Source organism: Mobula birostris, chromosome 1, assembly GCF_030028105.1.
Source record: "Mobula birostris isolate sMobBir1 chromosome 1, sMobBir1.hap1, whole genome shotgun sequence".
NCBI classification, from domain to species: Eukaryota; Metazoa; Chordata; class Chondrichthyes; order Myliobatiformes; family Myliobatidae; genus Mobula; species Mobula birostris.
In genome coordinates, this window is record NC_092370.1 from 105,439,825 (window position 1) to 105,454,282 (window position 14,458).

Genomic DNA, 14,458 nt, shown 5'->3' on the forward strand with positions numbered 1-14,458 from the left:
GTATTGCACATTATGAACATTAGGGGGTGAGCACTTTCTCAGCCTCACAATTTTGGTTTTTAATTTTTAGTGATATGTTGACAGATTTTGAATTTTTCTTTGGATTTGCTATGATGCACAATATTTGGTAGAATAGCTCAAAAATCCTACTTCAATATATCTTAAATTTAGAAAAAGAAACAGTAAAATGTAAAAATAGTTGTTGGGGCTGAATACTTTTCAAGGCACTGTACCTAATGAATGGGTAGTGGGGTGGAGATACGTCTCTACCAAAGGAGGTGTTAGGCCATCCTTCCCTCCACTAGCCTACATGTCACCCTTGATTAAGGTGTAGCATCTGCTTAGCCCCCCCTCCCATCAGTGTCATGTGAAGCCAAGGGAGCAGGTACTGGATGGTTGTATGACCATCTAGAGCAGATCATAAGTACCGGTTTTGCAACCACTGACACCGAGCAGATAACCTCTGAAGAGTATTGAGAATGGCCAGGCTCACTCACCTTGTAAAGACACTGCTTAGAAGGTGGCAATGGTAAACCACTTCTGAAGAAAAATTTGCCAAGGACAATCATGGTCATGGGAAGACCATGGCTGCCCACATCATACGACACCAGCACGTAATGAACGAAGGCACAAACAAATGTATGCAAAGACCCTATGCCAATGAATTCCACAAATTCACCATCCTCTGGCTGAACAAAAATCTGCTGTTTTTTCCTTTTCAATTTTTGCACCATAATAGAATAGTACAGCACAGTACAGGCCCTTTGGCCCACAATGTTGTGCCGACCCTCAAACCCTGCCTTCCATTTAACCCCCCCCACCTTAAATTCCTCCATATACCTGTCTAGTTGTCTCTTAAATTTCACTCATGTATCTGCCTCCACCACTGACTCAGGCAGTGCATTCCATGCACCAACCACTCTCTGAGTAAAAAACCTTCCTCTAATATCCCCCTTGAACTTCCCACCCCTTACCTTAAAGCCATATCCCCTTGTATTGAGCAGTGGTTCCTTGGGGAAGAGGCGTTGGCTATCCACTCTATCTATTCCTCTTAATATCTTGTACACCTCTATCATGTCTCCTCTCATTCTCCTTCTCTCCAAAGAGTAAAACCCTAGCTCCCTTAATCTCTGATCATAATGCATACTCTCTAAACCAGGCAGCACCCTGGTAAATCTCCTCTATACCCTTTCCAATGCATCCACATCCTTCCGATAGTGAGACGACCAGAACTGGACACAGTACTCCAAGTGTGGCCTAACCAGAATTTTATAGAGCTGCATCATTACCTCGTGACTCTTAAACCCTATCCCTCGACTTATGAAAGCTAACACCCCATAAGCTTTCTTAATTACCCTATCTACCTGTGAGGCAACTTTCAGGGATCTGTGGACATGTACCCCGAGATCCCTCTGCTCCTCCACACTACCAAGTATCCTGCCATTTACTTTGTACTCTGCCTTGGAGTTTGTCCTTCTAAAGTGTACCACCTCACACTTCTCCGAGTTGAACTCCATCTGCCACTTCTCAGCCCACTTCTGCATCCTATCAATGCCTCTCTGCAATCTTCGACAATCCTCTACATTATCTACAACACCACCAGGTCGGTAATAAAAATCACTAAAGGTAGAGGTCCCAGAACCGATCCTTGTGGGACACCACTAGTCACAACCCTCCAATCCGAATGTACTCCCTCCACCACGACCCTCTGCTTTCTGCAGGCGAGCCAATTCTGAATCCACCTGGCCAAACTTCCCTGGATCCCATGCCTTCTGACTTTCTGAATAAGCCTACCGTGTGGAGTCTTATTATAATTTTATGTCTTTGTACTCTACTGCTGTCAACAATATGACAGAATTCTGAGTTATTACAATATTTGTAACTTTGCAATATATTGTAATATGTGTACAACAATGTTCAGTATTACTCTTCCATAAATTTCAGCCAGGTAAACAAGAAAATTAAAGGGAATGAAATTACTTCAAGATCAAAAGTCTATTTTTCCTCTTCTTATAAAGTCTAATTCACAATATTGTGGGAAAATAAATTCTTGACAATTAGGAGAATGCAGAATTATTAACAAACTGTTAATTCTACAACTTTCTTTTTCATTTTTATTAAAGGAAGGATTTCACTCCTGCGTATCTATTTAAAGATGGCATTTGATTGTGCTCCCGACTTCCTTGTGTGCTATTGGAAGCTGGGGTTTCACACTTTCCATTTAAGGTGTGAAACATTACTTCTTCACACGAATGTTAATATCTGGAACAAATATTGCAAAGAAACAAACAATGTTATAAATTTCCTAGAGGTGATGGTATATTTTTGGCAGATGATATTATTAATATTATGCAAGGATCGGAAATATAATACCTTTGAAGTGGGAGTATTGGTTTTCCTTATCTGTAGAAGTCTTCTGTTCCTAAGAACAATGCGAAGTAATGGTGGACAAAACTTCCGTGGAACAAACACAGTTACCTGTCCTATGAAACCTGGTTCTTTTGAAACTGTTTTGCAGTTTAGGTTGGTGAATTCCAAGGAGAAAATAGGAATAAAGGGAAAAACTATGGCAAATTAATACTTCGGAAGGATTTGTTAGCCTGTGCATTATTTTGAAATATTTTTAGTTTGCTGGGTCACTTTTCCCATTCTTCTATCATCCCCTGGCATTTAGAATCTTCTCCCACTGAGCTGGAGCCTCATGAATGTAAAGCAGCTAGATAGTCATCTGATTGTCCCTATGGGTTAGCAAGGTTTCAGTTAGAACTGAGTCACAAAAATATCTCCTTAAGTTGGAGTGATGATAAGAAGATCTCCTTCGAGGAAAAGGAAATAACCATGAATGCTTCAAATGTCAACGTTATGAATGAAAGAACGATTTTGAAATTGGTCAATATCTTGTGATAGAATAGAGAGAAAAAAATAATCCTGAGTGAAAGGAACAGCCTTTGATTTTGCTTGGAAATGAACTGACGTGGCCTCTATTGATAAATATGTACACTAAAATATCTTGTTATTTTCATGTGTTGCCCTCAGTAAATTCATTTAAATATAATTTAATATATTAAAAATGAGTGAAATAGGTTTGGATACCTGGCTGCATTGAATGCATTACTTCTAGATGGAGGCATTAGGGTTACAATTGGTTTTAGCTCTCCAGACTTGGAGATAACAAAAAAATTGTCACGTAACACTTCATCACTTCTCCAAATGACACTTTATGTAGAAGTGCAACTGAGCTAGAATTTACTGCACTTTAAAATAATCTTTATACTCTCTCTCCCCCTCCGTCTTCCTATCTTGCTCTCTCTCTCTGGACCATTTCAAAGTCTACTGCATTGAATGAAGCCATATTTGATTCAGAGTGAAATAGAAACCAGAAAAGTCCATGATTGTACTTAGTAAATTTTTCTTCAGAAGTGGTTTGCCATTGCTTTCTTCTGGGCAGCGTCTTTACGAGATGAGTGAGCCTGGCCATTATCAGTACTCTCCAGAGATTATCTGCTCGGTGTCTGTGATCACATAACCAGTAATTTTGATACGTACCAGCTGGTCATACAACTATCTACTATCTGCTCCCATGTCTTCACATGACACCGATTGGAGGTGGGGAGGGGGCCTAAGCAGATGCTACACATTAATCAGAGATGTATCTCTATCCTGCCACCCATTCATTGGGTACAGTGCCTTGAAAAAGTACTATTTCACATCTTACTGTCTCTTTTTCTAAATTTAAAAGATATTGAAATAGGATTTTTTGAGCCAATCTACAAAATATTGTGCATCATTTGAAAGGCAATGATCTGATGGGCTATTAATCAGATAGATTTTTTTAAAGAAATAATCTGGTAACTTCACAGTCATCACTATCAAGAATCACTTTTTAAAATTCTTGATTTTGATCTGAATTTAAATTCCACAGTTCCTATGGCGGGATTTGAACAGTTGTCTAGATTGTTAGTCTGGACCTCTGGTCCAATGCTTAACCAGTCCATTAAAAATATACCGAAGTGAATGGAATCTGAGACCCAAAAGACCCACAGTGGCTGTTGAATAATGGCTGAGAAAATCTATCAGGCAAAGTTTTAGTGACATGAACTTGATTTCCTTCATACATCCTGCACAACTATCATTCAATAGCCAGTCCTCAGTTTTAGTACTGAGTTGCGCAGGGCAGTCCCATTGCTGAAGTGTCCTTTGCTGAAAGTGTATGACCTGGAATATTAACTTTGCAGATGTTGCCTGACCAGCTGAGTGTTTCCAGCATTCTCTGTTTTGAGTCCACCTCTTGTAATGCAGTTTCTGTCTTTTGAAAGGAACATATGCATCCTGTAATGTCATTGCCTAAACCCAGCAATACAGGTTTATAAAACAAGTGCCTTTCCTCCTTGTTGTAGGTTTCCATACTTGGTACTGGTTTTATGGCTTAATTGTTACCATTCTTAACGTTATTCAGAACACAAGTGGTGCCAGTGCTGGTTGTGAGACAAAAATCTAGATTAATGTTCCAGTGCCATCTTTCAGATAGCACATCAAACTGAACTCCTCTCACATTTGTCTGATGGATGCAATAGATTCTGTGGCATTACTTCAAGGGGGAAGAAAGGATCCCTTTACCTTAATCAACAACAAATTACCTGGTCATTTTCATGGTGCAATTGGTGGAATGCTGTTGTGTACCAAAAGTTCTGGAGGAACTCGGGGTGTTAGGCAGCAGCTATGAAAGAAACGGATAGATGATGTTTCAGGCTGAGACCCTCTCTCTGGGCTTACCCAAGGCCCAACTGAACCTGTCTCGACATGAAACATTGACTGTTCATTTCCCCCCAATGAACTGTCATGTTCCTCCAGAGCCTTCTATGCCACTACAGATTCCAGCATCTGCAGTCTCTAGTGACTCCAGTTGGCTGCTGAATCAGCTACTTTACGGCAATTTACTGATGGAATGCTTGCTCTTATCAGTCGAGGCACTGAGTTCAAATGTCATGAGGTTATATTGCAACTTTATGAAGCTCTGGTTAGGCCCTATCTGGGGTATTGTGAAAGTTCTGATCGGATGTTGGGGCTTCGGGGAGAGTGGAGAAGGGGTTCGCCAGGATGCTGCCTGGTCTAGAGGGAATGTGCTATCACAGGAGGCTGGATAAGTTTGGATTGTTTTCTCTGGGGTGTCAGAGGCTCAGGGGAGGTCTAATAGAGGTTTACATGATTATGAAACATAGATAGAGCGGGCAGGGTGTGTCTGTTACCCAGGGTTGAAATGTCTAATATTAGAGGGCATGCATTGAAGGTGAGAGGAGGCAGGTTCAAGGGGGGATGTGAGGGGAAATTTTTTTACTCAGAGGGTCGTGGTTGCCTGGAATGTGCTGCCTGGTATGGTAGAAGAGGCAAATGCATTAAAGGCTTTTAAGAGACATTAAGCACATGGATGTAAGGAAGATGGAGGGATATGGACATGGTGTAGGTAGGAAGGATTCGTGTTTGGATGTTTTTGGTTTGCTTTTTAGCTGGTTTGACACAACATTGTGGGCTGAATGGCCTTCTTCCTATGCTGTACTATTCTATGTCCTAAATTTGAACATAATTCACCAAGAGAATCAGAGTCTGATATCCAAGTTCCAACAAAGATGGGATCAAGATTAATATTCAAATATAGATTGAGAACTAGTGATTGATCGGGAAGCAAAGAGTGAGAATAAATGAACCCACAGGATGGGTTCCTGCAAGAATCAACACTTGAGCTGCAACTATTCACTCTCTACGTCAATGATTGACTGTGAAGATGAATGCCATATTGTCAGCTTTGCTGGCAACACTGAATTTGACGTGACAATGGGGTTGAATGTAAAGAAGCTTCAGGGTATGTGGGTAGAGAAATGTGGGAAAAATGTGAGGTGATTCACTTTGGTAAACATAATGGAAAGCAGAGTATTTGTTAAATGGTGAGAAATTGGGTAAACGTGACGCTCAGTGGGACCGGACGAGAGTCACTGATTGTTAACGTGGAGGTGCTGCAGGTGACCACGAAGGCAAATGCCATGTCGTATTGTTCTCATGTATTAGGAAATGACAGCTTATTGCCACGATACCACTCTACAGTTTTAGTCTCCTTACCTAAGAGAATAATGTGCTTGCCACAGAGGGAGTGGGCAATAAGACTCACTGTGATGGTTCCAGGAAAGGAAGGTCTGGCACATGAGGAGAGATTGCATAGTTTGGGCCTGTTTAGAAGTATGGGAGGAGATCTCATTGAAACTTACAAAATAATAAAAGGGCTTCACTGGCTAAATGCAGGGAGGATCATTTCCTTGACCAAAGAAATTAGAAACTAGAATATAAGGCACAGTTTGAAAATAAGGGGCAGGCCACTTAGATCTAAGGTGAGGAGAAATTTGTTTACTATATGTGGTGAGCTATTGGAAGTCTCAACCCAAAGAATAGTTTATGAAGTATATGGCTGAGATAGTAGGATGGAAACTACTATTTCCTGGAGTAGATGAGGGAAGATGGGAAGTCTATGATAAGATCACACATAAATTCTGAGTGGGGTGGCTTTGATGTCTTGAATAATCACTGTTAAAGCATTCTCACTCACATCATTCATGCTTCAGCACAAAGCAGTGCGTTGCAGAATCAAACATCACGCTCATCCTTTAATAGAATGAATACATTCCCGAAATTTGGTCTTTCTTTCTAACTTTGAATAAATTACTAATGACCATAAGTAAACACAAAGGAAAAGGTGTGGTCTTAACCTCATCAGTTCTGTCATTGACTTCTAAAGTATACATATACTGCTTCATAGTGCATAAAATAAACCTCTGTGCTCTTGGCTGAATAAAAAGCTTTTTGTCATTGGCAAACACCTTGGCTTTGGTTCTGCCTGCCTGCCTTGTTACAAATTAACAAAAGAAGTATTTCCATAGAACCAATAAGAAAGTACTGAAAATACTGGATAAATAATGAACTGGCTGCTGAGAGAGGTTAGAAATGGATTTTTCACCTGATGGAATAGCTTTCTTCTCATCCCAGTAGGCTGATTTTTACTTTAGGGACCGCAGATACAACTGTATTCTTAAAATTACACAACCTTGAGCAGCAGTGAAGGACTCACCAGCTCTAATTTCAGAATGTGGGAGGCAACTGCTGACTCAGTTTGTGCTTTCACCCCCAAGACCTCACTCCAGATTTAATTTTGTCCAGGATGTGGAACTATTCCTCAGCCTGATGGTTATCTTGACATAATGCTGAATCAGTTTTTTGAAACTCAGTATAGTTCTTGGTGGCATAAACTTTTTATGTTTCTGTATCAAATGGCAATGTTGTCGAGAGAAATTACATTGGCTGGTGAAGCAAATAAATTGCCACTAGGTGTTCAATATGCACTAAGCAATGCTAATGAATTTTAACATGTTGGATAATTCATGTGTTTCATTCTTGTCTTAACAGGTCGAATTTCAATCACAAAGCAAGCATAAATTCTCCCTGCATGTATTCTACATTAACAGAGAATCATTAATTTTTTTCTTCTTTCAAAAAGCTACAGCACATGTAACATATTGGCTGGAATTTTTCATTCTCTACATTACTTTGTTTTCCCATTTGGATAAAGGAGAGTCAAAGTGGTAACATAGATTTGGTATGTCTAAATGAGAGAAATGTTAAAACAAAGATTTGGATCTTGTAACTCTCAGTCTTTTCACAGAGTTACTTACAGCAGGTAGCTATATTAACATGTCAAGTTTTGCCAGCGAGAGGAGTGATGCCCATTTCAAGCACCTGAAGAACAAGTAACAGAAAAAGCACCTGCAGGACAGCCCTGCCTCACCCCCCCTCCCCCATTAACAATGTGCTCTGAAATTCATGCAACGCCTCCACTAAAGGTGTTGACAAAAGCAGGGGTTCTCAGGGATTACTAATGAAAGATCATAAACATTGGCATTGCCAGTGACACTCATATACTGAAAATGAATAAAGCAAGATATCAACGGGATCCTTACATCTGTTGCAAGAACATTGCAAGCAAAATGTACGAGCATACTGATAAATAACGGAAAGCACATATCCAGGAAAAGGACAATATAAATCTGAGTTCACAGTAGATGGAAGCGTTGAAATAAATTATGCAGCACCCACTCTACATTGCTCAATTGTTAGTCATTGTTAACTATGTTTGATGTCTTGGAAATTCCCAGCTGATAAATTTTGTTGCATAAAAATTGAGCTCATTCAGCATTGCTAACTGATGTATTGACAAGAAGCAACTTGACCTGGTGGCAACTGGTAAAAATTCAAATGTTATCACTTGTTACGTTTTGATTTGAAATTGAATTCAGGTTTATTTAACTTTCTGAAGGTTAACTGTATTGAATTACTTTACAAAGGTAAATTTCTCAATAATGGATGGATCTCATTAGGTCAGTAGTCATAAATAAATCCATTTCACAACTCATTGGGCAATCCTTCAGGTTAACACCAAATATTAAACAATAACACCAAAATCCCTTGCATCATTAGAACGTAAAAATAAAATGAAATGGTAAAAATCCAAGCGGATTAGGCAATAATGGCCATCATAATCTTTATGTTGAAAACTATCACTAGAACATTGAACTGTACTGGCCCTTCAGTCCACAATATTGTGCTGACCATTTATCCTACTCTTAGATTAACCTATCCCTTACCCCCATGTACCCCTCCATTTTTTTCTATCATCCAAGTGACTACCTAAGAATTTCTTAAATGCCTCTATCACCACTCCTGGCAGGCATTCCACACATTCACCACTCATTGTGTAAAAAAAACTTACTTCTGACAACCCCCTATATGTTCCCCCAATCATCTTTAAACTTGTGCCCCCTGTTATTAGCCATCTCCACCCTAGGAAAAAGACTCTGGCTGTCCACTCAATCTATGCCTCTTATTGTCTTGTATATCTCTATCAAGTCACCTGCTCTACAAAAAAAAAGCCCGAGCTCACTCAACTGATCTTCATAAAACATGTTCTCTAATCTAAGCAGCATCCTAGTAAATCTCCTCTGCACCTTCTTTAAGGCTTCTACATCCTTCCCATAATGAGGCAATCAGAATTAAATGCAGTACGGTATTCCAAGTGTGGTCGAAGCAGGGCTTTATAGAGCTGTAATATTATCTCACTGCTCTTGAACTCAATCCCTGAATGAATAAAGGCAAACTCACCAAACACCTTATTTACCACCCTACCAACTTGTGTGGCAACCCAAAAATCAATATATTTGCATTGATTGACAGAAGGAATACAAGGTTAACCTCATTTTCAATTAAGTTAATGCCTTTGGTGCCACATTCTGCATGCTTCTTGATTTTCCATTTGTCATGTTAATACATTTGGATTGACATGAGAACATTTCTAACACAGGTCAAACAAAGCAAAGCTTGCTTCATCTTTGGTTACAATATTTACTTGCTGGTTACTTAGAACTGTAAATAATTTATGAGCAAGTAAGCAGAAGAAACATGGATCATAAAACCAGATGAACATACGTTATTTAATTTAAGAAATGATAAGATAATTGCTCATCATCAGTATCTATTTAAAAAAAACAAGACATTGTCTCTCCATTATTATACAAATTTCCATCCAATAGTCCATTAGGATTTCAATATCAGCTGCATTGGTATGACTTTAACCTTATTTAGAAATCTAATTACAGCAATAATAAAAGGAATTCTCCCTTTAGTAGTTTTTTTTTGAATAAAATTAATTCCTTAAATAGAGCATTGGAAAACATTCACAGTCTGATGTTTAGTAGAATAAAAGGTAAGTTAATAAAATCATATCAAAATTCTGACAGGATAGATGCAATGTGGATGTGGGGGAGTTTTAACTAGGAAGGATGTTATCACAGTAAAGGAGTAACTTCATTATGACTGAGATGAGGAGGGGTTTCTGTGATTATCATCCTATGACAATCTTCTTACTTGCTCCAGGGGTGGTGAACCTATGGCTCACATGTCCAAGATGGCACATGCAAAATATTTTGTTGGCCCACAGCATGCAGCGAAGCCCCTCAATTTTTTAAACCTCAACCATAATAAAAAGATACATAATGATTACCTTTGCTGCTAAATGAAGGAGTGAATGATTTTTTAACAAGCCGAGAGCAGTGAGATGGTTTGGCATCATCTGGGTGATTGTGAGAACGTGTGATGTTGGATCATACATTTTGAAATCCTTACAGACCCAGTGTACACAACAACATTTAGATAATAAACAGTTGGGTACATTGCATTTGGTTTATCTCTGCTTATATTTTTCTTTTGTTGTTTGTGAGTGAGCACTGGCCATTCAGTGATAATATGGTAAATACTGTGTATCATTTAGCGCCTGCGAGAAGTTTTATTACTTTCACGATAAAAATATTTTAAACTATGAGTTATCAGTGTGCTAGTTTTAAATTGTGTTTATCCTTTTCAGTTTGTTCAGAATAGCAATGGATTTTCCAAAAGATAATCTTTATAACCTCTTAATAGTAAAATAGATCAGTTCTGCTCAGAATTAACATGGCACACTGAAAAACTTTTTAGGTTATTGTAAGATTGGGTATACACTCTCAAAAAGGTTCACCACCCCCATCCTGACTTAAACTAAAGGAGCTATATAAGTGCAGTGATTTGACTTCATCAGGCAACTCACTAGCAAATATACATATATTTGCGTAAATTTCCTTTGTGAGCTGCTTCAATCAAGAATATTTTATAGCCACGTATATTTCAAAGCCACTGTTAGTTATTTCTCCATCTAAATAATGGGCAATGATTTATTTATTTATAGATATACAGTGTGGAATACACCCTTCCGACCCTTCGAGCTGCAATGCCCTGCAGCCCTCCGATTTAATTCTAACCCAATTAACCTACCCACTGGCACGTGTTTGGATTGTGGAAGGAAAGTGGAGCACCTGGAGGGCATGCACACGGTCACGGGGAGAAGATACAATCTCCTCACAGGAGGCAGCGGGGGTTCAATCTTGGTCACTGGTGCTATAAAGTGAATTGGGGTTTCACGTTTGGACCACACCCATTTGGTATGATCTAGGTTTTTTCCCACAGGATTACTATCCTGTTAATAGAACGAAGGACCCAATTTATTTGCATAGAGATAAAGGCCTGCCTTCCTTGCAAACGTGTCTTTATAATCCATATATCACAAAGTAGCACAGCAGAATATTAGCACAACCTTCCAGTTGCATATTGCTCAATGCTCCTTCTTAAACATGTTAAATAAAGCACCTTCCCATTTATCACATTGGATGTTAAACTCAGGGTAACAGTGATGTTGAAATGTAGCTTGTCATGTGGCACTACAGGATAAGTACCAGACAATAAATTTTCACAACAAGATATACAAATATTTACCTGTATCTCTTCAGGACTACGAGTCTGTTGTGACCAGTGCTATCATGTTTGCTGTTGTGTGCTGGGGCAGCAGGCTGAGGGTAGCAGACACCAACAGAATCAACAAACTCATTCATAAGGCCAGTGATGTTGTGGGGATGGAACTGGACTCTCTGATGGTGGTGTCTGAAAAGAGGATGCTGTCCAAGTTGCATGCCAGCTTGGACAATGTCTCCCCTTGCAAACGTGTCTTTATAATCCATATATCACAAAGTAGCACAGCTACTACATAATGTACTGGTTGGGCACAGGAGTACATTCAGCCAGAGACTCATTCCTCTGAGATGCAACACAGAGCATCATAGGAAGTCATTCCTGCCTGTGGCCATCAAACTTTACAACTCCTCCCTTGCAGGGTCAGACACCCTGAGCCAATAGGCTGGTCCTGGACTTATTTCCTGGCATAATTTACATATTACTATTTAATTATTTATGGTTTTATATTGCTATATTTATACTCTATTCTTGGTTGGTGCAACCGTAACGAAAACCAATTTCCCTTGGCATCAATAAAGTATGACTATGACTATCACTATGCAGGTTCCACGGCAGTTGGAATAAGCAATATCGTCCACGTGAAGTTGCTTTTAAGTCACAGATGTTGAGAATTTTTTTATTGGTACAAGATCCCAGCAGCAAGAATAGCTGCCGTTTAAATCAGCAAACAGGCGGTGAGCAGTGTCAGACCAAATAATAATCCCGAGATTAATATCGTAAAGTAGATTATCTGCTCCTCACATAGCTTTTGTAAGTTTACTGTATTTAAATTGGCGATGCTTCCTACCGTACGATAGTGATCACACTTTTACTTCAAAGGACTCTATTAAATTTACCTCCTTTGCTACTTTACACGGTTTATTACGATAGTAATGAGCCAGAAATTGGAGAGCTCAGAGTGAGACAGCTCTGGCCGGAGCTCTGATTCCGAATTATGGAATGTATCCAACGGGATTTTCCTGCTTACTGAATCTGAATGAATCACTCGCCATTGTCTTGGCGGTAGAAACCCAATAACCCTCCAGTCGCTAACTACTCACTTCTCCATCGGCAACACACCGATAACCACGTCCACGAAAGGTTCAACGACATTACAGGCTTTCACACCTTCTCCAAAAGTGTGAAGTGAAAGATGAAAACAAAATCATAAAGTTTGACAAAAAGATATACAGACGAACCTCAGTGTCAATTATTAGCTAATATACTGATGATATATATTGAAAGACTACACACGTACGCTTTGCTTCAAGGACCTAAGAAACCAATAATTTTCACTTGCCTCAATACCCCTTCCCCCTTTTCCATCCTCAATCTTGCAATCTGCGCTGTTACCAATAGCAACACCCCTGTCAGTAGCAGCCAGCTGAAACAAATTTGCTGCGCATCTTCTTTAAAGAGGTGAGGCATTTGGGGAAAAGTACCTCACGAAGACCTTTCTGCGCTCTTTACTAACAGTCGGCATCATTCTTAAAACCTATTTGTTCTGGGAATGCGGACCAAGCTGTCAAGGTCCAGCCTATCACTAAATAAACCGTCTCACAACAAGCAACATCATGACAAAAAAAAACATACAATTTATGTCCCCACCAAAAAGATCTTTGCCACTCGTTTCACTTTGCCCTCGGAGTTAATGGACCTCTGGTGTGCATCAACTGCACTCTCTTCTGGTTTTAATTCATCTGCTGAACATTTAAAATCCATATCCCCGGACTTCCCCCCCCCACCCCCCCACCCCGCCCCGCGGCATCTTCTATTATTAATTTAAAGTCAGTCTTGTTTGAAACATGGTACTTAAGGCATTAATTCATTCTTATTTCAACAGCAGCAAAGGCGGGTTCAAGTTTTCAAATTCAGCGCATTAACAGATCTAAGTGTTACCGCCCGGCACCGCGCAGCAATCTTCACACATCTTTCTGATACACTTGTTCAAGTTTCTAAAATCCCTTCCTTCCCCCACTTTCCACTCACCCTCCAACCCACACCATCAACACCCGTCCCAGTGTCAAACATTCCACATTCGTAGAGCGACATCTAAATCAGAAATACAAGAATAAATTGCTATAATCAATATTTTAGTTTTGTCTTCCCAAATAATTTTGCCACGTATTTAGTTTAATTGCAGCAAATCGTTCTAACGCAACACCTTCCCCTGTACTGCACAAATGTCAGATTCACCCAGTGACGTTAACTTCCTTAGCTCTTTCCCTGCTTTCATCGCCTTCCCCCCAAACATCCTGTCTTTCCCTTCTCTCCTTAATCCCTTATTACCTGCTGGACCATAAAAATGTGCTTTTTAAATTTTATGCTCTTTCGCATCCCTCCTTGTTTTCAGCGTAGCTCTACACCGATTCCCTTTTCACTCCGGTTGCCCTTTGTCAACCATTACTTCAGCAAACTTTTCCTCTCTCTCCAGCAAAGAAATTTCTTTCATTTAAAAAAACGAACCGACACTCTTCACCTGAGTTATGATGCCTGCCACTAGAATCCAAAGCAGCAGCCTCTTCATCCCTGTAAAACCGTTGAAAATTCATTTAACCTTAAAGTTAAGGTCTTGCAGATTCACAAGCTAAGGATTCCACCAGTCTGCATTCCTGAACACGTAATCCCAGCTAGTTTCATGCAGTCCTCCCTAAATTTCCCCTCAGCAAATCTAGCCTCTATAATTTCTCCTGTGACGTCAGGATAACTGACAATTATAACGCCCCCCCCTCCCCAAACTCCATCTCTCCCTGGGTGTTTGTCCCAGTGTAAGCATCCATTGTGGCATTGTTCAGCAGGAAACTTTTAAAGGCACAGAACACTCTTCAAAATGTGAGTGGATTTGGCGCCAAAATATCTCTTTATTTTACATGTTCAGCCTGACTGAAGAAACAGGAATTGATGTAAGAGTCTCATCTTAGAACAAATGCAGCCAGCTGCAAAAAGGATTAATAAATGAACATGGTTCTCTGTTTACAAACCAATGACTCCAGGGAATCTGCATTTAAAATACATCAGGTGAAAGTATACGAACATTTGTAATTTCCGA

General features: G+C 39.7%; 1 protein-coding gene across 1 annotated transcript in view; it reads right to left on the reverse strand.

The window, feature by feature from the left end:
• Positions 1-14,051, reverse strand: part of LOC140202596 (CCN family member 4-like) — a 55,148-nt gene extending 41,097 nt beyond the window's left edge. Inside the window, exon 1 of the mRNA XM_072267680.1 lies at positions 13,889-14,051. Coding sequence (XP_072123781.1) covers positions 13,889-13,936 — 48 coding nt within the window. The 5' untranslated portion in view covers positions 13,937-14,051. The remainder of the gene's footprint in view (positions 1-13,888) is intronic.
• Positions 14,052-14,458: the final 407 nt, after the last annotated feature.